At 34.7% G+C, this 19853-nt stretch overlaps 1 protein-coding gene across 1 annotated transcript in view; it reads left to right on the top strand.

Moving 5' to 3' along the window:
* Positions 1-19011, top strand: part of WDPCP (WD repeat containing planar cell polarity effector) — a 266206-nt gene extending 247195 nt beyond the window's left edge. The window contains exons 15-17 of the mRNA XM_051975375.1: positions 5476-5576; positions 8815-8843; positions 18519-19011. Coding sequence (XP_051831335.1) covers positions 5476-5576; positions 8815-8843; positions 18519-18569 — 181 coding nt within the window. The 3' untranslated portion in view covers positions 18570-19011. The remainder of the gene's footprint in view (positions 1-5475; positions 5577-8814; positions 8844-18518) is intronic.
* Positions 19012-19853: the final 842 nt, after the last annotated feature.

Below are 19853 nucleotides of genomic sequence, written 5' to 3'. Positions count from 1 at the left end.
CCAAGTTTTTTTTATGTCAGAGATTCTCAACCTGGGGTCCATAAACTTGTTCTTTTCCCCAAATATTTGAATAGCTCTATTTCAATATAATTAATTTTCTTGACATCCAATTTATTCTATTTCATATATTTAAAGACATTCTGAGAAGGATAGGCATTACCAGAATGGCAGCAAAGGGGTCTGTAAACACAAAAGATTTAAAATTAAGAGTCCCTGATCTATAGGGTCTATTATACTTACAGTTCAATTCTAAATGCAGTTTGTTCTTCTTTTTTCGCCTCATTCCCAAGTGAACACTTGTGAGATCAAACTGCCCAATGTCCAATTAAGTGGTTTAGAAGGAGAGAAGGTTGGATTTGGTTCCTCAACCCCAAGGCTCCAGCTTTAATCAATGATCTGTATGAGAGTTTAACACTCTTCCAATGTTTTTCTCTGAGGATTTTAACTATCACCCTTCCCCACCCCAGGATGTGCAAAATAAATAGCTAGGGATACAGATCACATCTAAATTTGCTGGAAAGATGTCATTTCTAACTAGATCTTAAACAAGAGGCTATGGGATTCCTGTAAAGAAAGAATTGCTCCTCTTCTCATCTTTCTTTTGTGTTGTCACTGGACACTTTTCTTTCCCTATTCGATCTCTTCAAACATCTTTCCATGGTCAGAAAGGGTCAATTCTTGTTTCTCCTCCTAAAACCAGGTGCCCCCTGCTGGTCAATATCTATTTACTCCCCAGGACTTCGGCCTTTCCATTCCAGCCAAACTATAGGTTCTCCTTCCTGAATGGGGTGGCCCACCAGCCACAAATCTCAGGAATTTGTCAGGTCACCAAGCTTCAGGTCTGTCCAGTCAGCCCAATGTAGCCTAACTGCAGACATACCATGCCTCCCTCTATTCCTATGTTCTCAGTTCTCTATAAAGACTAATTTTAAATTTCTAAAGTTTGAATTTTGGCTGTCCAGGAATAGATCTCTCATTTATAATATTATTCCACTAAAGAAGAAATGACTTTGTAAAGCCATCTCAGCAAAAAGTAGGACAAGTCTGTAAGGATGTTGAAATTATACTATAGGCGCACACACACACACACACACACACACACATACACACACACAAAACAAACCTGTAAATTATAAGCTGATATGTAGACTATATTCTTTTTTTTATTTTTTAAATTTTTATTTAATAATTACTTTATATTGACACTCGTTTCTGTTCCGATTTTTTTTTCCCTCCCTCCCTCCACCCCCTCCCCTAGATGGCAAGCAGTCCTTTATATGTTGGATATGTTGCAGTATATCCTAGATACAATATATGTTTGCAGAACCGACCAGTTCTCTTGTTGCATAGGGAGAATTGGATTCAGAAGGTATAAATAACTCGGGAAGAAAAACAAAAATGCAGATAGTTCACATTCGTTTCCCAGTGTTCTTTCTTTGGGTGTAGCTGCTTTTGTCCGTCATTAGACTATATTCTTAAACTATATTCTGCTACTGATTTTAAAAAGCCTTTTAGGTAAATTTAGACCTTTAAGCTTACTCTGTTTATTAAAAGGAAAAGAGAAATTAAAAAAATACTTTTTTCCTTTGATTTCATTTTTTCTTGCAAATAAAACAGGGCAAAGAAAAACTAACACAAAGAAGCAGTGTTAAGAGAAAAAAAAAATCATGGGGTAAAAAAGGAAGGGTATAAAAATGTGAGGAATGATACTATATAGGTCTATATTCTCATTGATTTAAATGTAACCTCAAATCCTCAAATGAATCAGTAGTCTTAATTTGCATATGCCTTTCAATGATAAAGGTTGTAATTCATCTATACCTTCCTATCTATCCTATGTGATTCATATCTATTGCCCCATAAGTTAGCCACAGGGAAACCACCCAACATGCTGAAAACTTCCTTCACTTTCACCTGACATTGAGAGGATAGCAGAAGAACATTTGGAGTGTTCCTCTGTCCTCAATATGGCACATATTCATCTTTTTCTCTCCAATATCCTCTTCAACTACTATACAAAAACAATTTAACTAACATTCTTTCTTTCACCTCTAGAATGAAAAAATTGTATCAAATGATCCCTTGAGAATAGGATTCTATATTTCAATGTTGTATTAGTAATTTTGAAATCTCAGAATAGAAAGATTTAAAGAACATCAAATCCAAACCTCTCTGTAGACTAGGAAAAAGACTTAAAGATTTGCCCACCATCACCAAGCCAGTATATGGTAGATCAGAGTCCAGAGCCTATATCTGCTCAAACTCCAAAGCTTTTGATATTTCCAAGCTATCACATCACCATATTTGCAATCATGTGCCCTAGAATAAATGCCCTGTAGATTTGTATCCTAATGTTTAATAAATCAGAATTCAGAATCAAATGAAATATTACCCTGTTTATTTATAGTAGTATAAAATCATTTTCATTTTCTATTTGATTCTTATCTAAATATTTACCTTTCAACTGGAAAAGATACTTCCAAAATTGCATTGCATCATCATCAATAGCAAAAAGAAACACTAATTAGACTCCCCATGTACTCACAAACCTCACAGGTGGAAATTTTCAGTCCTTGCAAAACAGGGAAATTTGTAAACAAAGTGCCTGGCAATTGATCTTTTAAAATCTTTTTATAACCTATAGTTCATTAATGTTGACTCAAAACAAACTGTCACTGCTGACAGAAAAGCTGACAATTATGCCATTCCAAGTTGGCCCAGTCCAGGCTGACCTTGTTTACACATCTCAGTCTCTTAATTTGTGGTAACTTGGCATAAGAAGAGAATATGTGGCATATGTGCAGAAGGCCCTTTTCTGCATCTTAAACTGAAATAAACGTAGTAGTACACTGAGTACTTCCAGCTCATTGAGCTCTTAGATAGATTTATACGTATTAGATAGAACTGGTTAAGTTCCTTTTATCCCCACTGGGCTTTTTATGTTTACTGACTATAAAACTATAAGCTAAACAGCAACATCTTTTTATAAACCTTGGTATGTGTCTAAAATCCTCCCAGCATTGGCCGATTTTAAAGACACATTCAAAGAGGATGGACAATATAAGCTCTTTTGGAACATGAAAATAGAAGGGTTTCTGCAATTTGGCTGCTAAAAAAAGCAGTTTACAGTCTTCTGCTGAATCCGTGGCCACATGTGAGAAAGCTGATCAAGATACTACTGAACTGATAATGGGGCTAAAGAGCAAAAAGAATCTCTCTTTGGCCTAATCTGGTCTCCAATGAAGTTTCTTGGTTTCTTTTTCTGAGCCAATAAAGCTTAAAGCAAAGGAGTACTTGCATTTATTGAGGCTTTAATATGGCTCAAGGAAAGCGGATGAGGGAAAATGTTGTTTTATGGATTCTCAGCTGCCTGAATAACCTTCACTCTGCTGGGACAAAAAAGAAAAATATCCAGGAAAATCCAGATTCCTCCCTCTACCTTTTTATATTCTCAGAGAGAGGGAGTTTTTATTTGGAATTTTATGTTACATTTGCAAAGCTTACTTATCACAGGATCAAAAAATAAGCCAAATCATTATTCATTGATTCCAAATCACTTTCACAACCTATAAATGTGCCTCCATCTATTTGCAAAGACCTCTTCCCAGTTCAGTTCAGTATATTAAAAGTTAACCTAAATATTCAATAAATGTAGTTCAGAATACAAGGATACTATAAAAGCTTAATAATATTTAAATCATTGTTCTGATTTAATAATGCAAAATTCAAAGGGATTGTAAAAGTTCTTTTTTAGAACAATTTAAATCAGTACTGTTCTTTATACCCTACCTCCTTTCCTATTCTCTATACTAATCACACTAGTCTTAGTCTCTACTACTTTAATACTTGGAAGGATTTTTTTAATATCCTTCTGTCTTTATGGTTTCCTGAAATTCATCCTTCTCCCAGATTTGTCTTTCCAAGGCTCAGATCTACTCATCAAAAACCTTTAGTGGTCTACAAGTTCAACCCCCTGACTGAGAAGCTCTTATCTTTCTTTTGTCATGGCCCCCTTTGGTAGTCTGGTAAAACCTATACACCTCTTCTCAAAATTATGTCTTCAAAAGCACAAAATAAAATAAGTATAATTATAAAGGAAACCAATTATGTTGATACTTAGTTATCAAAATATTTAAAAATCCAGTTTACAGATCCAGATTAAACCTTAGCTTGACATTCAAGGCAGTTTTGGAAGTAAAGTCTGTCTCCAAACTGCTTTTCAAACCTTATTTGTGCTGTGTACTCTGTCATTTATTCTACCAGACTACTATTTCACAACTACATCTGTTAGTCAACAAACAGGAAGGCCTCTATGTCTTTGTGCATACACCCTCTGTTTATGATGCTCTCCCAACTCATTTCAGCCTACTTAAATGTGCCTACCCATTGTTCAAAAAGTTTTTCAAATAACCCAAATGTTTCCATGTAATCTTCACTTAGCTAGGATGTCTTTCTCTCTACAACTCTCATAGCAGTATCTTTGTGCTTTTCTTACATATTTATTGTTTTCTGTTTTATATTAAAATTATCTCCCTTAGTAAATCTGGATTGTATTGAGGGTAAGGGCTATGGGAGTTTTTTTATCCTTATATTTTCTGTCAATTCCTAGCACAGGATTTTCCATATGCTGAACACTTATTAAATGTTTATTAAAGGAAGGAATGATATAATACCTTACCATAGTAAAGAAAGATTTAGGAAAGTAATAATAATCTCCTAACCTAAAAAGAATATTATATGAACTAATAAAAAATAAATAGAGATTTTTCTACATATGCTGTTTCATGTATTTGATTATAGTTTCTTTCAAAAAATTATACATAACATTGATTTAAAAAATGACATGTCAGATGAACAAAATTAAAAAAGAATGCTTAAAATACAACCTCCTTGACTATAGCCTATATTTTAGTAAAAGAACAAGATAAAATATATACTTGTATTGTCCATGTTCACTGTGGAAAAAGCAAGTAATCCATGTCGTTTTCTTGTTTCTCAGCTATCTGACTGAGGACTATTGCCAAGAACCAATTCTGTGCAAAATATTCCATTATATAAATTAATCTAGTTGATATTCAGAATGGTCAGATAAATAAAAGTCTTAATGAGAGGGGCAGCTAGATGACACAATAGATAGAGCACCAACCCTGAATTTGACCTGACTGAATTTGACCTCAGACACTTAATACTTACTAGCTATGTGACTCTGGATAAGTGACTTAAGCCCAATTGCTTAGCCAAAAAAAAAAAAAAGTCTTAATGAGCTGAAGATCAAGAATTTCATACAATATTTTAAATGGAAAAAAATATCAACCATGAAATATCAACCTTGGGAAGATCTTTCATGAAGAAAAGAAGACATTATATAAAAATATACTTCAATGGTTTGAAAAGTATTATAGTCTTGTTCAATACTTAAGAAGAGTTAAAAAATGTTTTCTCATCAACATATTTCTGCTTTTCTCCTGACATAAGACCTAAATATAACAGACCAGCACCTGATACAGAGAGTAAATTTGCAAAAGACAACTACACTGAGCCCTTGATGGAAAAGACTTTATCTTCGAATTCAGAAGGTAAGGATAATCATTGTCATGATCAAAATATATAATTTAAAAGAAAATAGATATTATAAAGGAACTTTCCATACAAAGGAGTAAAAGAAAATTAACTCTAGTGAAATTTCCATTGACATCAGTATGAGTTGGCAGCTGATTAGATAGAAGGTAGGAAAGAATAGAAGGAAGGAGAAAATGAAATTGAAGAATTCAAGTTTGGGTAAATGGTTTTCTTTCACTGATCTAAAAAGGAAAGTAGGAAAGAGGAGCAGGCTTTGGATAAGGGTTCATAATTCAGTTTTAAACATATTAAATTTGTGATACAAGTAGGACATTCTGACTAAGATATCCAGTGGGCAGGAATTAACATGAGTCTAAAGCTAAGAAGAGACAAAAATGAGAGTCATCTCGTAAATCTTCTCTTTATCATAGTCTAGTACTTCAGAAGAGATCTGTGATAAGTTCTTAATTCAGATCACAATCTTTCTATTGTTTATGATTTGCTATGGTCAAAAAAAATTTTTTTTAATTCATCACCTAAAGACCAACATTGTGGTGATAAGCTTCTCTGAATTTAGCTAAGTTGGTCTTAGCAAAAACTGTATTCAAAACTTCACTGATTTTGTGGGAGCTTCCAGACCTTCTGCTGTGCAGATTATTTACTAATTTTAGTTTAAAATTTACTAAAATTAGTAATGGAGTCTTACTGGAAATAACGATAACTATAACAACATTTATATAGCACTTACTGTGTGATCCAATACTTATCACAACAACTCTGGGAGATAAGTACTATTATTAGCCCCATTTTATAGATGAGAAAACTGAGGCAAAGTGAGATTATGATTTGCCCAGGGTTACATAGCCAGCTAGTAAGTGTCTGGGTTTAGATCTCCTTGACTACAGGCCCAATGCTTTATTCTCTGTGATTCCTTATAGCCATGCATCTAATATATTTTATATTTTAGTTATCTGTGTGTATCTTCTTTCCTAGGGCTGAGATATTGTCATCTTAATCACTATATCTCCCCTAACACATAGTTCAGTAATCTGCACAGAATATATACTTAGCAAACATTTGTTGAATGAATAAATAGAAAAGAAGTGAACCATTTTGGTTCTAACCATTTTGGAACAATACATACAAGAGAGTGAACAACAACATAAGTAGACAAATAAAGAGGTAGTTGGGCATCAGTCATTTAGCATTTATTAAGCATCAACTGTGTATCTGGCTTTTAGACTGGAAGCCTGGAAGTCTGGGAATATGGTAATACCCTTAACAATTATGGGAATGTAAGGAGAAGGGAGAATTGGGGGTAAAGATGGTGATATGTTTAGTTTAAGATGTATAAAGGACATCCAGTTCAAGTTGTTTAAAGGACAGTTGAGGATATGAAACAGAGGTTAGAAGAGAAGTTAAGACTGGACAAGCAGATAACCTTTGAAACAATTAAAATGCTAATTAGATTGCCACATGAACTCCTACAGAGGGAGAAGAGGAATCAGGACAGATCCATAGGGGACACAGTTGGTAGACATGACATGGAGGAAGATTTAGCGAAGAAGACAGAGAAGAACCAGTCATGTAGAAGAAGAACTATGAGAGAGTCCCAGACAGTGCAAAATATATAGAGAGGATAACTGACAGTGTCAGACACTATAGAAAGGTGAAGAAGGCTGAAGATTGAGAAAAGGCCATTAGATTGAGCAATTAAGAATCATTAGTAACGTTGGAGAAAATGCTTCCAGTTGAATGATGAGATCAGAAACCAGACTGTCGAGAGTTAAGAAGAGTGTGAAAAGAAAATAGTAGCATCTTTGTCAATGGCTTTCTCGAACCACAAAGGGGAGGAGAAATAATAAGACAATTTCTAGTGCGGGTGGCTGGGGAAGATATAGTCATGTTGCCAACTGACTGATTGAAATCAAAGGCATGAAAAATCTGAAACCACATTGGCCTCCCAAAAAAGTGAATGAGGGAGCAGCTAGGTGGCACAGTGGATAGAGCACCAGCCCTCAAGTCAGGAGGACCTGAGTTCAAATCTGGCCTCAGACACTTAACACTTCCTGGCTGTGTGACCCTGGGCAAGTCACTTAACCCCAATCGCCTCAGAAAAAAAAAGTGAATGAGAAAAAAATATCAATAATTAGTGGCTTTTACATCTATTTCTCATCTACAGGAAATTTTATGGGAATAATCTACATCCCACTGAAAGGATTAGAAGGGAAAAATCAAGGTTTCGCAAAGAAGTATTCCACAGAAAATCATATTTTTACCATTACACGGTTTAATGAAACAGAGGATACACAGTTCCATGATGCTTATTGTATGTTGATTATAAAACAGCATTCAGTTAAGTAGAGCAAAATGCTGCCATAAATTAGTCTCCCATGTAGATTTCAGTTACGCAAGATTCCTGGTCTTGACATTTCTCTTTCCAAAATAATGCTTTAAAAATCTTAAAAATTTAAGAAACTTCATTTATTAGTTTGGGGAATAATAGTAAACATAAGCAAAATTGAACCTATTGACAGGATCCATGCACATAGGAGTGGTTTCCCAATAGCTCTCAATAAAAACTTTTTTTAAAAACCCAGTTAACATTAACATTGGGCCAAAAAAAAACACTCAGTTGAGAAATGTATGAATATTAGGTACAACCTTCAGATTTACCATTCATTAATTAATGTTATCCACAGTATAGTGCAGCCTATTGGTGCAGTTGGATAGAGCTCTAAACTTGGAGTCAAAATGTTTAGTTCAAATCTCATCCCAGACTCTTACTAGCCATGTGATGTTGGGTAAATTGGTCAGATCTCTTAACCTTAGTTTCCTCATCTGTATAATGCAGATTATAATAGCACCCATCCTACAGAATTTGTTAAAGTAACTTTTTAAATATTCTAAACCACTTTTAGAAATAAAAATATGAAGATAAGCATAATGTATGGATATTCTGATCAATGACAGCATATGCGAATCTACATAGTAGAAATTCATCAAATGTCATATGTTGTTGATAAAATTTCATCTGTTACATTGTGTCTTGGACATAATTTTCTCAAAAGCTGTCCAGTATTTCAATTTATTCACAATGCAATTATTTATAAGAACTCTGCTTTACAGTAAAGAAAATCAAATTTATCCTAATAATCTAAAAGTTCTAGAAAGGTTGTTTGTTTTGTTTTGTTTTTTTACTGATTCCAATATAATGTTACAGAATTAAATTCCAATAATCTTTTCTTTTTAAAGGAGAACTAGGAGAAGACTACACAGAGCAGGTAACACATTTTCTATTTAATATTTATACAATATTTAAGACTCACATTAAAAACAAAATGCATGTTTTATATTCCACCCAGGTTACTATATTTTAATATTATCGTGAAATTGTAGAGAGGTAAACTTGTGCACAGAAGAATATAAAAAGCAGCATCCTGGATCAGACTATATATTATTTGTGGAAAGGCATGATTTCTTTCTGTGACATCAATCTCAAAAAACTGGCAATATTATGTGAAATATGGCCATCTAGCTGCTCTCCTAATGATAACCCATTAGACATGATTTATCTATGAGATCATCTAAATTATGTTGTAGGGTTTAATCCCAGAACCGAGGGATTTTATCCCAAAAGCTATTTTAATTTAATCTCTCAAACTTTCTCCTCCTTCTCCCCCTTCTGCCTCCTCCTCCTTCTTATTCTTTCTTCTTTTTACTTTTTCTTTCTTTTTCTTTCTTTCTTTCTTTCTCTTTCCTTCCTTCCTTCCTTCCCTCCTCTTCCTCTTCCTCCTCCTCCTCCTTCTCCTCCTCCTCCTCCTCCTCCTCCTCCTCCTCCTCCTCCTCCTCCTTCTTCTTCTTCTTCTTCTTCTTCTTCTTCTTCTTCTTCTTCTTCTCTTCTTCTTCCTCCTTGTTGCTTCTGTTTCTGTTTTTGCTTCTTTTTTCTTTCCTCTACTTTGTTTTCCTTCTCCTCCTCTTTGTCTTACTTCTCTTCCTCCTTCTCCTCTTCCTTCCTCTTCTTTCCCCCCTTCTCCTTTTCTCTCTCTCTCTTCTCTCTCTCTCTCTCTCTCTCTCTCTCTCTCTCTCTCTCTCTCTCTCTCTCTTCTCTCTCCTCTTCTCTCTCTCTCCTCTTCTCTCTCTCTCTCTCTCTCTCTCTCTCTCTCTCTCTCTCTCTCTCTCTCTCTCCCTCCCTCCCTCCCTCCCTCTCTCTCTCTCTCCTGGCTTTTCCCTATCTACATGTTGTTTTATTTTTATTTTCCCCAGTTACATGTAAAACAACATTTTTGATTATACATGTACACTCATTTTTTACATATTTCCATATGAATCATGTTAGGAGAGAAAAATCAGAATAAAAGGGAAAAACCACAAGAAAAATAAAACAGAAGAGAAAAAGAAAAGTGAACATAGCAAATGTTGATTTACATTAAGCCTCCATAGCTCACTCTCTCTCTGGATACAGATTGTGTTTTCCATTCCAAGTATATTGGGATTACCTTGGAACCAAGTCTATCATAGTTGATCATCACACAATCTTACTGTTGCTGTGTGCATTGTTTTTCTAGTTCTGCTTCTTTCACTCAGCATAGTTTGTGTAAATCTTTCCAGGTCTTTCTAAAATCAGCTTGTTCATCATTTTTATAGAACAATTTTATAGAAAATTATAGAATTTATAGAATTATAGAATTCCATTATTTTCATAACTTCATAACTTATTCAACTATTTCCCAAATGATGGGCATCTTTTCATTTCCCAATGCTTTGTACCCCAAAAAGAGCTGCTACAAACATTTTTGCACATATGAGTTCTTTTCCCTTTTTTAATGATCTCTATGGGATACAGACACTGTAAAGACACTGCTGGATCAAGCAATATTCACAGTTTGATAACCCTTTTGGCATAGTTCCAAACTGCTCTCAGAATGGTTGTATCATTTCACAACTCTACTACCAATGCATTAATATTCCAATTTTCCCATATCGCCTCCAACACTAATCATTATCTTTTTCTGTCATCTTAGCCAATCTGATAGGTGTAATGTGGTATCTCAGAGGTGTTTTAATTTGCATTTCTCTAATCAGTAGTGATTTAGAGCATTTTTTCATGTTATTATAGATGGTTTTTATTTCTCCATCTGAAAATTGTCTTTTCATTTCCTTTGACTGTTTATCAATTGGGAAATGACTTGTATTGATATAAATGTACTTCATTCTTTAATGTATTTTAGAAACGAGTTCTTTATCAAAATCACTGGCTATAAATTTTTTTCCCTATCTTTCTGCTTCCCTTCTAAATCTTTATTGCAGGATTTGTTTTATGCAAAAACTTTTTAATTTAATATTATCAAAGTTATCCATTTTGCATATCATAATGTTCTCTGGTTCTTCTTTGTCCATAAATTCTTTCTTTTTTTAAAGATCTGATAAACTAACTATCCCTTGCTCTCCTAATTTGCTTATGGTATTGCCCTTTATGCCTAAATCACATATCTATTTTGGCCTTGTCTAAGTATGGTGTGTGAGATCTAGGTCTATGCTGAATTTCTAATGTTATGTTTCAGTTTTCCTAGAAATTTTTATGAAATAGTGAGTTCTTATCCCAGAAGCTGGAATTTGGGGATTCATCAAACAGTAGATTAGTATAGTCATTGATTATTAGGTCATGTGTTTCTAACCTATTCCACCGATCCATCATTCTATTTCTTAGTAAGAATTCTTAGACGAAGAAGAAGAATGATAATGTATGTAGTGCTTTAAGGTTTACAAAGATATATAAAATATTATCTTATATACACATATACACACATGAATGTTAAATATATATATATATATATATAAAATTTCATTTGAATTTCACAATAACCCTGTGAGGTATGTATTATTATCCTCATTTTATAGATGAACAAACCAAGGCAAAGAAGTTAAGTGGCTTGCCTAGGGTCACACAGCTAGATGGTGTCTGAGGCACTCTATTCAATATGCCATCTGTCTGCCAAAAGAATATCATTCACCCCTTTCAGTCATGTCTGACCGTAACTTTGGAGTTTTCTTGGCAAAGATACTGTAGTGGTTTGCCATTTCCTTCTCCAAATCATTTGACTGATGAACCAACTAAGGCAAACAAGGTTTAGTGGCTTGCACAGGGTCACACAACTAGTAAGTGTCTAAGGCTATATTGGAATTCAGAAAGATGAGTCTTTCTGACTTCAAGCCTCCTGCTTTGTCCTCTGCAACACTTAAAAGAATAAGGATAATTTAGAAGGATTTAGAGAAGAATGACTATGTAAAGATAATTTGTTCTGGCTTAATCTTAAACTATTTTCAATCACTGCTTAATTTAAACCCATTCCTCCCTTTAGGCCTAGCATCACTATAGGCTCCCCCCAAAAAATTCAAGATGATTTAAAAGTCTTTTGGGGACATATGTGAAGATCAAGCTCTAGGCACTTTGAGTGCACCAAAGTACATCTGCATATCACATAATATGAATTATTTCTTCATTCTCTAATTTTCACAATGAGCTAATTTCCAAAGAATGGCAGATTCTGTTTATGTTAGCAATTTTGGTAAAGGCCTGATGGTACTGTTATCATGTTTACTCTTTACCCTGGGATTATTGACTTTTAATGTGTTAAAAGCACCCAATAAGCACATCTAAATATACTGTTATTTTAAAACTATAATTTCATCAAAGATATAGCTAGCTGTAATTCTAATTACCACCAATACCAATACTACTTAAAGAATGGATAAAAATTTTAGACAACAGATGGACATTATCCATGGCACGAACTCCAGTCAAACTTGACAGTTCTGCCTCTTCAAATGACTCCCCACACCCAGCCAAAAATAAAAACAAAAATAAATATGCTCTGAGAATCCCCACTATATTCATTACCTTTTTCATGTTGATCCCTCTGCCTAGGATCTCTTCATTCCATCTCATACCTGTAGAATTTCACTTGGATTCAAAAAATCAATTTCAGAAGTAGAAGGCAAGGAATGGATGTTTAAATAAATAGCTGTTCATCAGAAGAAAAACAAAAACAAAAACAAAAACTGGGTATTCATCAACTCAATACAAGTAAGGGATCATATGCAGAACAAGAGGAAAAAATAGTCCTTTTTTATTGTAGCCTGATCAGACTGCCTCTGAAATAAGGCTTTTTAGTCCTAGAAAGCACAGTTTACAAAGTACTGAATAATAAATAATAAATATTATACTGGAAGGTATCTAAAGGAAGGTAGTCAGTATGGTAAAGAGATTTGACAAGGCTCAAGAAAGACTGATTAAAAAAAAAACTGATGAATTTTAGCTTTGATAAGAGATTTCATGCCTACATGAAAACTGCCTTCCAATTTTTAATAGTTTGTCATGTGAAAGAGATTAGACTTGTTCTATATGGTCCTAGAGAGTAGACCTAGGAGCAGTGGCTGGAGGTGCTACAGAAGCAATTTCCTGATAATTAGAGCCATCCCCAAAAGTGGGATACAGTATCTTCCAAGGCAGGGGGCTCCCATCACTTTAGGGATCCTCAAGGCAGGGTTGGATGACCAGTTATTGAAGACATTGTAGAAGATTTGTGTTCATCTATGTATTGGATGAGAGGATCTCTGAGCCTCCATCCACCTCTGAGACTTTGTGAAATGTTCACTATATGAGGTTTTTCCTCATACTCCAGTCTACACCACCTTCCATGTAGTACAATCTCATTGCCTAATCCAAACCAAAATTTAACAAGGATGTCTTCTGCACCACACCTGGCAACAAGGGCTTAGCCTAATGCCATTTAACATTTGTATCAATATCTAAAATAATTACTTTCATTTTTGTATTTCTATTTGATGCTTATAGTGTCCAGGTCTTCCTGACTTTCTTTTTGAAGAAAGTATTCATGATGTATAAACACAAGACTTTCTGTGCAGTCTAAAAGCCTCTGGCTTCCCATCTCAGACTACCAAATCCCATTTTCCAACATATTTTTCATTGTCCTCATCCAAATCCACCATTGCCCACTATGCCTCTCAGTACATAAGAGAGACAATAGTACAATAGTACGGTTAAGTGGATTTGGAACTGGGTGAAGAACTGGCCTCAAAAGGAAGTCATTAACAACTAATCTAAATAGGGGAAAGAGGCCTCTGGTGGCTCTCCAGAGAGCTGTGCTGTTCCACATAAGGATCAGGGACTTGAATTAAGGCATAGCTCATCATGGCACACTCATCATTTTTGCAGATGACATGGAGCTGGGAGGAATAGGATTATTCCTGGGAGTCAGAATCCAAAAAGATCTTGCCAGACCTAGGGATGAAAATTTAAATCTTGTACTTGGACCCCAAAAGAATCTTTCCATAAAAGAAAGGAAGAGAAGATTATTAGAAGGTTTTTTTTTTTTTTGTGGTTGTTGTTGTTTTGTTGTTCTTTAATCCAGGGTTTTGTGGGTTTGGTTTTTTTTTTTTCTCTTTAGGCAGACTACAAGGTCAATGTGACCACTATCAGTAGTGTGATAGGACCGACAGGAAAGCTCATGTGACCTTAGGCTGCATGAAAAGAGACATCTCTTCTAGAAATAAGAAGGTGAAAGAATATGAGGCAACATCTGGAATATAATGTTCAGTGTTGGTCACTGAAGTTTAGAAAAGACCTTGATAGAGTAGTGGTGTTGTCAAACTCAAGTAGAAACAGCTACAAATTGACTTTGTTCATTGTTGTCTGCTCTTGTCAGACTTTTCATGACCTCATTAGGATTTTTTTTTTTGGGGGGGGGGAGGGAAGATCACTGCAGTAGTTTGCCATTTCCTTCTTCATTCATTTTATAGATGAGGAAACTGAGGCAAACAAGGTCAAGTGATTTGGCCAGAGTCACATTGCTAATACATATGTGAGGCCAAATTTGAACCCAAGAAAATGACTCTTTCTGATTCCAGTCCTAGCATTCTGTGCCACTTGACTGCATATTGACTTAGAAAACCACAGGTTAACATTAACTAAGGCCTGTTGTGATTTTTAAAAAATTTTGTTAAACATTTTCCAATTTCATCCTAACCTGGTTTGGACTGCTTTCTGGGTGTTTTGCATCTGAGCCTCTAGTCTGAGCCCTCAGCTGGAGGATATCCAGAGAAAAGTAATAGAAAAGGCAAGATAGCCAGAGATCAGAGATCTAGAGCTGGAGCTTCAGGCAATTTAGTCCAAGGTGATGATTTTATAGAGGACTTGTGCAATGATCTATCTGATCAGAGGAAGATTTAGACCCCAGTCTCCTGACTTGATTCAATGCCCCTTCTGCCCTACCTTCTCATCGGTGAAAGGCCTCTGTTTTATGCCAGATGAAGACTGACTGAAAGAATCAGAGATATTTAGCCTGGAAAAGTGGGTGGAAGTGGGGAATGATATTGTCACATGGAAAAGAAATCTGTTGATCTGCTTGAATTGAGAGAGGGGAGAAGCAATAGGTAGAAGCACCCAATTTAGGCATGAAGTTACGAAAAACTTCTTAATAATTGGAGCTGACCAACAATGGCATGGGCTATCTTGGCTACCATAGAGTTCTCCTTCATTGGAAGTCTTCAAGGAAAATCCAGATGCTTACTTATAAGATTTTTTTCAACTATGCATTGAACTAAATGGCTCCTAAGGTCTTTATCAACAATTGTAAAGAAGACTATGTAAACTATAAAACAACATGTAAATATACAAACAATTACCAAAATCCTCTATTAGCCATATTTATATTTTAATGGAAAACTAGCCATAGAGTTGCACAAAAAGAGGAAATCTAATTTATGATACCTATTACAATACAATGTCCATTACAATGTAAACTTCTTACACATAGTAAGCATTTAATAAATGCTAGTTGATTGATGTTGAGATAATCATTTGAAATAACAAAGAAATTATCTAAAATTGTTAATAGTAAAAAGAGTATTAGACTAAAAAGTTGAAAGGTCTGAATCAGGGCAATTAGTAGTTGTTTCACTTTAGACAAATTCTTTTTAGAAAACTAAGGTTTAGAAAGGCTAGTTATCAAATGAGACTCCTATTACTTCTATATATTTCACAGAGCCATTTGTGAAAATTGAATTGAATAATGTATATAAAATCCTTTTTAGCTGTAAATTGTAGACAAATGTTAATTATTAAACATTAACTAAGTAGTAATTCTGAGACTCAAATTAAAAGCAGACCTTGACTTGTCTATGAATTTGCTTACGACAGTTAGTGTACACTTTCAAAAAATCACAAGGAAGGGTGACCTGGTATCACCCAACATTACGTAACACAACAAGGGTGTGGTTCAGAAAATGCACTAAAATGAATGTAGAAACCAGATGAGGGATTGGGGAAAACCCTTTTGTTGCTTCTGTAAATTACTACAGGAATTAACATGCAGTCTCTTTCAATCAAAGGTGAGCACACTTTTTTAGCACTTAACTAAATGAAGATCAATCTCCCTCACAGCCATAACTTCCTACTTTCTAAATAAAATCAAAGTAGGCAAGAAAGATAAAATGAGCAATGGCCAAAACAAATATATGCAAACACAAATTCCTTAATTCTGGCTCACATACTCAAATATATTTCATTTTTCTTAGCATTTTTTAAAGGCAAATTTTTTGAGAATACTTTCAAATACTAGCATAGATACTCCCAACATTTGGAAATGCGTACCGATGGCATCCACGTGAAAATATCCAGCTTGGAGTCAGGTAAAATGTGGCTTCCCATCCTGGCTCCACAACTCAAGAGTTGCCTCTCTGGGCTTCTTAAATAGAGAGATTAGGCAAGTCCCACCTAAATCTGGCAGTCTCTAAGCTCCTAGTGCTATTATCTCATTAATCTTTAGAACATCCCTGTGAGGGAAATAAGGTACAGCCAAAGGCTTAGACACTGGAACAGGATACAGTAAAACACTATAGAATCTCCTCCTCGAATCTTTAAAAATAGAATTAATCCTCATCTCATTCAAATGGTCATCAACCCCATTCCCCTGTTGAGATTTCTTCCAAGCCATTTGAATATTTGAATATTTCTATGATCCCTATTTATTTAAAAATAGGTTGCAGAGAGAGATTTGTGTGTCTGGCAGCAAAGGCTATCGCCATTCAAGAGAGTGGTTAAATCATAAAACAAAGGGTATGGAAAGTTTGAGCAACCAAAAACAATTATTCTCATCAATCTTGAGCAAATTAATTTATTGTCACTGATATAATTCAACAAGGCAATGAGAATAAAGTTGATAGAATCTACATCTTCTCAGAAATGTTGTAAAATCATGCAAAATATACTTTAACATACAAAGTAACACTTTCGAATAATAAAGCAAAAAAACAAAAACAAAAAACAAAGTAACATTTTCACAGACCAAGAGATAAAGTTGGTGCTTTGAAAAAATGTTAGTACTTACAATGGTTTTTGTGGGTTGTTGGGGTTTTTTTTCCTCTTTTCCTTTTCTTTTTTTTTTTTTTATTAAATCGAAAGCTACCCAAACCCCACTGAACTTGCCAGCACATACACACAAGCCCCAGGCAGTATTAAATTACTCATTCTTCTTGTTACTTGTTTTTCCAGGGTGCTTTTTTTTATTCTATGTATAAGCAGTATACACACGCACCTACCTTCATTTCCCTTACTTTCCATGCCTACATTTTCTTTGGGGTGTGGCTGTTTGTATGTAGTTCAAAGGCAATGACTTTCTGGAAATCACTCAGAAAAAGTCAAGAGATAACTTAGGAAATATCCCAAATTAGAGGTGACTAGTTTACAAAGTTCAATTAAATTCAGATTAACCTATAATTTAAGAAATATCAATGTTCTTAATTCCTATGCCATACATGCCACTGTGTAGCTCAACCCTGTTGCAATCATTCTTGCCTTTCACCTTTACCACTTTAACTCTTTGTTGGCTATCTGGAAACTCCAACACATGTAGTTTACTTTCTCAAATAACAACTGAACCCCTTCATTTTCAATGTAACTGATTTCCTATCTCTTTATGATGACTCAATAAGGTCATATTAATATGCAGTCAATGAGCTTGATTCTCCTCCATAGGAGAAAGAAATGGGAAGAAATTGAATAAAGAAGGAAGTTTGTCATAAACCAGCAAAGACAGGAAATCATGAGGAATCTATCTTTGCAGCTCCGTATCAAATTTCTGCCCAAATATTCCATCAAAACACCTTTGTAGTTATTGGTCTTTCAAGCCTACTTTTGTGAGATCATAATACCTCAAGGGACATGGCAATATTCACAATTAAAAATTAATTTTAATTCACTAAAATTTATGAAATAAATAATTCACAAAGCATGAGATGCTCTCATCATTGGAACAACAGTTTTATTTTAATAGTGGCTTTTTACCTTTTCTTTGTTGTAAATTTCTCTATATCATAGATTTTTAAATTTCAATTAAAATTGGGCTTTTCTAACTCTGATTTTCTTATACTTGAACAGACATTGATAAAAAACATCTATTGGAAATTTCCAAGTCACTATGTTAGATCATATGGGAAATAACTAGATCTGTTTCTTATCCTCACAAAGCTGACTACAGTACACAAAGGGAATGTCAGGAGTAAGATTAGGTAGATAGGTAAATAGAAAGGGGAGAGAGAGACAGAGACAGAGACAGAGAGAGACACAGAGAGAGACAGAGAGACAGAGAGAGAGAGGGGCCTTCATGGATACATATATATATATATATATGCATATATATAGACACATATATGCAAATAAATATAAAATAATGTAGACTATGAAAAGGGTTGAATAATACTAAATACTTTGATAGTTTACAGTAGAGAGAGGACAACGAATTAAAATTTGCCACTAAGATTGGTCTTTATATTCCAAATAATCCTTTTCAATTATTAGTTATCTAGCAACTATAAAATCAACAATCAGATTATTCCATCTGCCAGAATGTGATTTTTTTTTTCTCTTTTTGTTTCAGGAAATTGGAGATGATGGTTCTCTGAGAATGGTTCACTTTGGTTTGGTGTAATGAAGAAAACACAGCTTTTCACTTGATGACTTTATAACTTTATTCTTAAATGTACCCAAATGAGAACGTGCATAGCATATATACACAGACCCATTTTTCAGTAGGTTTCCCCCACATATTAATCACCAGCCACCATTCCTCCACATCCCTCATCATATCCTCATCAAGTGGCTGTTCACTTCTTGGTTAGCTGCTACTTCTAAATCCCATGGATACTGGACCAATGAGGTGTGTGGAAAATACCACTGGAAAAGCTAGTGGACAGTCAGTGTGGCTATCACTAAGGACATTATTGAACTTTAAGTGGTCCACGCTGAATATTAATCTAGTCACCCCAGAATCCATTGAAACTCATATTGGATAAAGCAAATGCTATCATATTAATACAAAAAATAAAATGTAAAATAGCAAATAAATTTATTTTAACGGTGGACAAACTAAATACATCATGTTGTACATCAATTGTATGATTTAGTCTCTGTATGACCTACATAAACTTGACCGGTGACAAATTTTTTTTTTCTTAAGTGACTACTGCATCACTCATCCCTCAGTTCCATAGGTAAAAATTGATCTAAATTGTCAAAGAACCAGATATTGGCAGTGGTGAGGATATAAATTATTTGCTTTGAGATTTTGATTGTATGGTGAATGCCTTGTTTTACAACATGTTGGAAGAATGAGGACATCAATTAGTCAGACCTGATTGACTAAGAGTTAACTCCTGATTGATGTTCTTGTTCAGCCACAGCCCAAAGAGTTGCCCAGAGGGCCACTTTATCACTAAGGTGAGAGGAGTCACACAAGCGCAGTCCTGCAGACTCAATGTCATCTATCTGCCCTTGGTATAAATGTGCCTGTGGCTTCTCCTTCAGCAATGGTACAATCAAACCCCTCTCAAAATGTCTTAGTAGGAATGACCTTCTCTTGGCTCTTCTCCAACTACTCTTAAAAATACTGAGGATCCAAATAGCTTTCATGTTGCTTCTAGTTAGCTCTAACTGGAATGCCAATTACTAGAATGAAATATTGAGAGCATATCTGAAATACTAGATCTAAAGTTTTCTTCTTGGTAAAGAGCCAGATAATTCATTTCTCTTCAATCACTTCCAGAAATGTGTTTTTATGCATCCTCCTCTATTTTTGCTTTAAGTCTCAACATTTAAAGAAAAAAAAACTACACAGTATCACAATATTTTTTGCATAATGTTTTTCTTCCAACACATTTCACTAAAGAAACGCTATATATACTGTTCTTCATGTGTTCGTTTTTAGAAAATCTTC

The sequence above is a fragment of the Antechinus flavipes genome, chromosome 2 (genome assembly GCF_016432865.1).
Source record: "Antechinus flavipes isolate AdamAnt ecotype Samford, QLD, Australia chromosome 2, AdamAnt_v2, whole genome shotgun sequence".
NCBI lineage: Eukaryota > Metazoa > Chordata > Mammalia > Dasyuromorphia > Dasyuridae > Antechinus > Antechinus flavipes.
The sequence above is the reverse complement of the archived record's forward strand: the minus strand, read 5'-3'. Positions and strand labels throughout refer to the sequence as shown.